The sequence below is a fragment of the Populus nigra genome, chromosome 5 (genome assembly GCF_951802175.1).
Source record: "Populus nigra chromosome 5, ddPopNigr1.1, whole genome shotgun sequence".
Taxonomy (NCBI): Eukaryota; Viridiplantae; Streptophyta; class Magnoliopsida; order Malpighiales; family Salicaceae; genus Populus; species Populus nigra.
In genome coordinates, this window is record NC_084856.1 from 8865239 (window position 1) to 8872700 (window position 7462).

General features: G+C 28.5%; 1 protein-coding gene across 1 annotated transcript; it reads right to left on the reverse strand.

Moving 5' to 3' along the window:
- Positions 1 to 2367: 2367 nt before the first annotated feature.
- On the reverse strand, positions 2368 to 3208 carry LOC133693369 (uncharacterized). Its single transcript, XM_062114572.1, has one exon. It carries the CDS (start codon positions 3113 to 3115, stop codon positions 2630 to 2632), a length of 486 nt encoding a protein of 161 aa, XP_061970556.1. The 5' UTR covers positions 3116 to 3208; the 3' UTR covers positions 2368 to 2629.
- Positions 3209 to 7462: the final 4254 nt, after the last annotated feature.

A 7462-nucleotide genomic window follows, 5' to 3' on the forward strand; every position in this document is an offset into this window, starting at 1 on the left:
ACTACTACTTATAAACAGTGGTTATATGCGTCTGGGGGAGAAACTTGCACGACTTCGAAATACCTGATTGTCAGCGACCGCCGGATCCGGGACCAGAACAATTTATGGATTTGACTGATGCCTGAATAATAAAGCCAATTGTGTGTGTAACAAGCTCTTTATTGCATGATTAAATTGGGCCGCAGTCACGTCATTGTTTCCTTTCAAATTGTAGACATCATAACCATATTCCTTCGGCCTTAATGCTGCAATGGGGAGAAGGTGGTTGTGGTTGGGCTCCAGTTAAAAAGATGTCGTGTTTCCGGCTTGTTAGCACTCAGTCACCTCGATTCCTTCTTTCAATCCAAACTGAAATTAGTGTCACGGATCTTCGATTTCTGTACAGCAAGTGAACTGCATGGCTGACTCTAAGCTTCTTAATACCATCCAGGGGAAAGAAAGCCACCGGAGCTTAGCTTCAAAAGGGAACGAAACACAAAGTAGAATTCCTGAGTTGCAGATGACCATCAACATTCGCTCATGTCAAGAATGCAAGAAGAGAATGGGCACAGCTTATTTAGCCTTAAGCTCCATCAGGGCTTCGTTACATAAAGCTTGGTTATTGAAGTGTGTTTGGTAGTTGCTGGGCAGGTGTTTTTTGGAGCCCAATCACGTGAAATCGAACACTAATAATTGACATTGATTCGGATGGTTATGGGAGCTCTCAGACCAAATCAACAAAAGGTAGAAGGAACGCAAGGGGACATCGATGATCTCTAAAGAATTATTGATGAGCCAAATCAAGTTTCGTAACAGTAATAATTAGAAATTATAATTCATTATGATTTGATTAAAATGTAATTTAAAAATTAAAAATTAAAATATAGTTAATATTTTTAAACCTAGAAAAATCAGGTATTTAATTGAGTTAATTTCTATAATAATCTTGAATTAATATATGAATGCTATTCAAAGAGTAAATTGATAATTTGATAATTTATAGGGTTTTTTAGATTTTTCTATAAATAGTAAATCATACATTTTATTTTATTGTTATATTTTAGACAGAAAAATTATGTAAGTCAAAATAGAAATTGAGCACTTTAGACGTAGAAATCTCTCTCTCATAAATAAAGATTTAGAAGATTTTTTGCTGATGGTTCGTGTGGATTACTGTTAAAGACCAGATAATTAGATGATTTATAGTTTGAGACAACTTGACCTTTAAAGAATTATTTAAAGTTGAAAAAAATCAAATTATTAAATAATAAATCTCTAAATAATTTTAATTTAATTTAATTGTTTCTATTTAATATATGACTTTGAAAACTCAAGAGAAACGTGTACGCTAATTACTTGGAGGAGTGACATTACATCATGCTTGACGTTAATAAAGTATTCTATACGTGATGAATGCTAACCAATCACACGGCTAGTATGATATCATATTCTTCCTTTTCCATGGAATATTTCGCAGGTGATATGCAATTTGATAGTGTCACGGCGGAATTGCCAAGAACTTGTTTTGGGAATTTTGCCATTTGTCAGTAGGATTTTCAATTTTAGCTTTAGCAGACCTCAACTTTGAAGCCTACAGGAAGCTGCGTAGAAGAAACCTTTCCCAAGTTTATCCTGTTGTTCCACAGACTTGCTCTTCAAACATTTACTACCAACATAATCAAAGGTAGACTGGTCGAAGTTTCAAAACTTGTGGCCTCAAAATATTTGGTGGAAATGGTCAATATTACTTTACCCCCAAATTGACTGCCATACAACCTCAATGCCAGCATGTTTCCTTGGTGTCATTTATGGAATTTTTGTCTTATCAGAATATCAAAGGCAGACAGAATTAAACTTCTCCCACAATATCACACAGACAACAATAGTATAAACACGAGATGATCCATTGTTCTTTTTCTTTCTTTTAAATAACACAGTTTGGTAAAATTCTAAGAAAATGACATCAGTTTGAAAAATATTAGCATAATTTGAACACAATATTATTTTTTATAAACAACTATTATCTTTAATAGGGGTTGCTTAGTCATGTTTTAAAATGTATAACTTTTGCATATTAATTAATCTTAACAAAAATCAACCCATAATTTAAAAAAAATTGAATGACTAAAATATAAGATTTAAGATCTCATGGCTAAAAAAAAAGGAGAGAAAATAAGATGGTGCAGTGGAGAGAGAAATAAGGAAAGAAAAAATAAATAAATTATTGAGGTTTTGTTTTCAACACACTATATATCATTAGAAAGATTTTAACGACGAGACAATTCTAATTATATCAAAAAACTACCAAACAATATCATAATTAATCCTAAATTAACCTCAAACATAAACCAAGATCCTTAAATAGTTTCTGGAGTAAATTAATTACAAACATCATATATAATTATTACAAACGGGAACAAGAACTGATTCTTTCTCTTCATAGTAATTCATCAAGAGATGATCAATACATGGATTAACTAATTTACAAGAAAAACACAGCATTCTTATCTTTCTTCTTAGTTTATTCTATTCTTATATCCATTTGTTTTAGTTTTGTTGTACAATTATAACATTTAACTAATCGAACTTATATAACAAAAAATAACAAATTCAAGAAAATATTCAAGAAACTACATATAGTCGTTCAACCCTAGCTAGTACTGATGATAACCCTTTCCCTCATGGTCCTGGAGTGTACCAATCCTTCCTCAACCTTCTTACCTTTCGGAAGACGTAGCAACTTGGACCAAAATCCACCTTTCTTCTTCTCGTGACAATCTTTATTCCCTCTTCTCGGAACAAAAGCCAGTGATCGACTCTTGGTGAGAAACATGTTCTTGCCATTGAAGAACAAAGGAAAAGAACCTTTCCCATGAGTAGGATATTGAAAATGATGCATTGGAGATGAGTATGAAGAAAATGAAGAATCTGATGACAATGAACAAGAGGAGGAGCCATCCATTGTATTAAGAGAGGCAATACGTGAAGTAGTCGCACTAGTCAGAAGTTGAGAAAGCTTTTCACTTAGACAAACGGAACAAACACCTGGTGGTTGCTCGTGTTTTGGGTGTTTCTTGCACTTACGATCGGGCTTTGATCGACCCTTTACCTCCTTTGATCTCCACAAGCTAGCCATTTTCGGTTTTGGTATTTCTATGTGACTGCCTTGGTATATTTATAAAAGGAAAGGAAGTTGTGTGTTTGTTTCCATGATAGTTCATAGCAGGAATTTTCTTCGGAATTTCTCTCTTTAAAATTTGCTTTTTTGACAGTTTGTGAGAGAAGATCACAAGCTGGCTGTGAGGACTTTTTGTTTGGTTGAAAAGAAGAATTTCGAACTCAATATGTATTAAATTTGATAGGAGTGAGTGGCGGAATTCAAGGACGTAGCTCGTTTGGATTTTGACTTATAATTATATTAAACTTAATTTTTAATTTTATTTATGAATTGTAAACATAATTATTTTATTATTATTCTTGTTTTGCGTCCAAGATTCAGGTTGTACCATGTTTTTTTTTTTTAAGACGAATATATAACAAGAACTGAATATATCATGAAAGTTTTAATATTAGATTTAATTTTTAATAAATTACATAACTATTAAATTCTAGTTATCTTCTCCTCCTCCCCGAGATAATTTTTTATTTAACTTAATTTTTTTTTATAAATAGTAAACTTAATTCATTTATTATTATTATTATTATTATTATTATTATTATTATTATTATTATTATTTGCATCCAATCAAGTTGGACTAAGTTTATTTTTTATATAAATATTACATATATTTACGGGTTGAACTTATTATACTAATTTTCATAAGTTCGTATTTAAAGACGGACCTACAACAAAGACTGAAAGTTCCATGACACTCTTAATATTAGGTCTAATTATTAATATATTGCACAATCATTAAATTCTAGTTATCTTCCTCTCCTCTCCAACAAAGAGATTTTTTTTTTGTTTTGCTAAAGCTCATTAATAAGAACTTTAGAGCCAAAACATTTATAAATAAAATAAAAATAATTGTTGGTCCATAAACTATCAAATATAAAAACAAAAGGAGTATAGAATATACGAATTAGATCAGGTTTCAAAAACCTTGATCTGCCACCCAATGTGTAATATTTATTTATTAAGTTTTTAATCTATTATCATTTATAATATCTATATTATTTGACTTTGACAAGTTGAGTCAAACAAGTTGGACCAGGTCAGATAATGGAAATATTGTTGGGTTTCCTGAATATTATTCACACAACGGAAATAATAAAACAAAATTATTCGGAAGTCCCTAAGATCCATTAAACATATCTAGAGTTGTTTAGGGATTTATTACCTAAAGATTTAATTTTCTTTGGTTTTAAATAATTCTTTAAAGGGTGAATTATTACAAACCACAAGCCATCCAATTATCCGGTCTTCAACGATAATTTATATGAGCCACTAGTGAGAAATCTCCTAATTCTAAGAAAGAGAGAGATTATTATGCTTAGAGTGCAAGCTCTTTATTCTTTGACTTACATAGTTTTTTTTTTGTTTAAGACAACCATAAAATAAGAGGCATAACTTACTATTTATAGAAAAATCTAAAAAACCCTATAAATTGATAAAATATCAATTTACCCCTTAAATAATATTCATATATTAATTCAGGATAATTTTAGAAATTAATTCAATCAAGTCATTACTTGATTTTTCTAGGTCTAAAAATATAATCCATGTATTAATTATATTCTAGTCCTTAATTTCTAAAATATATTTTAATCAAGTTATACTTAATTAAATCATCACAATTTAATTTCTGACTAATGGTTTTTAATGTGTGTGACTCATTAGGTTCCTAATATGTTGGCCTAAATATAAATTATAACTCTAATTAAGTAGAATTAAATAAATTAAATAATTTAATTTGTTATCAATACAACAATTGATTAATTTATATTTGAAGATCAAGTGCATTGCTTAGTAATGTGTCATGATCCCCAAATATTAGAAAAGTCATTAGTATTTTGACTTAACCTTTCAGTGAATGGTTTCTCATTGTATTTAATATCATTTCATCAATAATATTATGATTTAACATTAAAGCATGAAGTATGTTTGCCATGTTAAATCATATTTGTTCCTTACATAATAGTCATTGATCGTTTGAATAAGATTTGAAACTCTTTTCAAATCTCATTCCATCTTGGCTAAGGATTTCCCAGTCGATACTATTTGAGAATATATAAAATATTTTCTCTAAGTCACCTAAGGTGATGAATCCTCTCTCAATCACTCAAGTACCTACTTCGATTAAGATAACATGTAACAAGATCAAGGTATAATATTCTTTATATAAGATAACTTAATGATCTCAAGTCTAAAGATCACTTACACAACCGTCACGTGAGCCTTTCCATAGACATAGGTGATCTCTCCATATAAAATTCTCATGCGGATTAGTTTAACGTACATGTCTTATGACAAATACTTATTTATTAGTTCTAAGTATCCCTTATGTTTCAGCTTATGAGAACAATTGTTTCTTTTCATAAAAGAAATGACATAATATGTATCAGTTTTTATGATTATAATGAATGTCTAATATTTAAGAGGACATTGACTATAAATATTTTAGAAACAATGCTTTGATTAAACAAGAGTCTCATAATTATAACAACTTTATAATTTTTTTTACAAAATATTTTTGTCATAAAAACTTTATCTTTATTATAGATTCATTAATTTAATATCATATGAATATTAAAAATAAATTAAATATTTATTAATAATAAATAAGTATTTATATGAATATAAATGATAAATGTAACAAAATGATTAGATACAAGTAATATTAAACAAATAAATATTACATATACCCGAGGACTTAATTGTAAGGCTGTAATCAAGTGGAAAGCTGTATGGGCCCTATGGGGTTTATTGAGTCGGTGGTTGTGATGTGTTTGGATGGAGGAAGATGTCTAGATTGGAAGGGGAAAAAAAGGGAATTCTGGAGAGGCGGCGTGGAAATTAAAATCAAGCTTGCTTGGAGGAGGTTTTTTTTTTTTTTTTTCGAGAATTGTTTCTATCTAATGGCCTTTACAGTTTTTTTAATTAAAAAAAAGGAGCTAGTAAAAAAAAAGAGGATTTGCAAAAGCAAGTCCTTTGCACAAGGGTTTATGCCACCAATAAGGTTTCGCCACGAGCACACCAATTACATGCAAGCCGTGTCAACCTATGTTGTTGTTGTTGTTGTTGTTAAACTGGTTCAAAGCACAAGATTACTGGTAAAAAACATATATAAGTTTGATTTTGCTCGATAGCAATAAATATAATTTTATCCGAACCCCTACTCTTTAAGGGTTTGTTTGAAATTATAATAGTAGATATGGTTTAAAGTATTTTTTGTTTAAAAATACTTTAAAATGATATTTTTTTATTTTTAAAAATTATTTTTAAAATCAGCACATCAAAACGATATAAAAACATAAAATAAATCATTTTTAATAAAAAAAAAATTTTAATTTTAAAAAAATACGGTTTGAACTGTGTTCTTAAAGAAAAGCATCTATGTTAATACTCAAATAAAAAAAAGAAGATGAAAAAGAAAAAGAAGAAAAGGATTTTTACTAAACAATGACTTCTTTTCTTCTTCGTTTGTTTTTGGTAAGAAGAAGACAATAGCAGTTAGTTGAGAGGAGTTCATCTTTTAACGAATATCCCTTTTTGAGAACACACCCAACATAACATAGGGTTTAATTTATAAAATGTAACTATGGATATATAATTGTAAATATTTTAAATATAATATTATAGACATATAGCTATTTTTTGGTATTTGAAGAAAATTGAAAATAGTTTTTTTTTCTTATGATATCCTAATTTTATAACACAATTTATATGATTTAAAATGTATGATTATTGTATACTAAAATATAATTTGTATTTGAATGTATTTTCCAGTAATATTATCTAAATTAAAGTATTGTATGCATGCACTAATATATCAAATTGATATATTTTTATATTGTATATTAATATATCCTAATATGTTATTTCCTATATAAATATACTAGTAATTTATTATTTTCTAATAACATTATATTTTAAAGTATTTTATTACTATATTATTTTGTGTGTGTATAATAAAGTATTCTACCACTTTAGTTTTTAAGTCTTTTATGGAAAGTGTTTTCCAATGTTTTAAACTGGAAAATACTTTTCTCCATCTAAAGTTGATGCTTTTTTTTGATCAAAAAGTGAATTTTGTTGATAGATTTTTTGCAATATAGTCAAACACTATTTTTTAACTTACGCTATACTGCAGGTTAAATCATTTTTTATAACCTAAAAAAATATAAAGATGTCAGGAAGTCAAAAGTTTGATGTATAATAGAAAACACTTTTATAATATTGAGTTAGTGATATACTAGACGATATATTTTTTTTTTAAAGAAAAATATTGAGATGACGACACACTAAATCAATTTGGGCCAA

Excerpts from the sequence above, each read along its gene's own strand:
- LOC133693369 (XM_062114572.1), bottom strand. The coding sequence starts at position 3,115 with ATGGCTAGCTTGTGGAGATCAAAGGAGGTAAAGGGTCGATCAAAGCCC.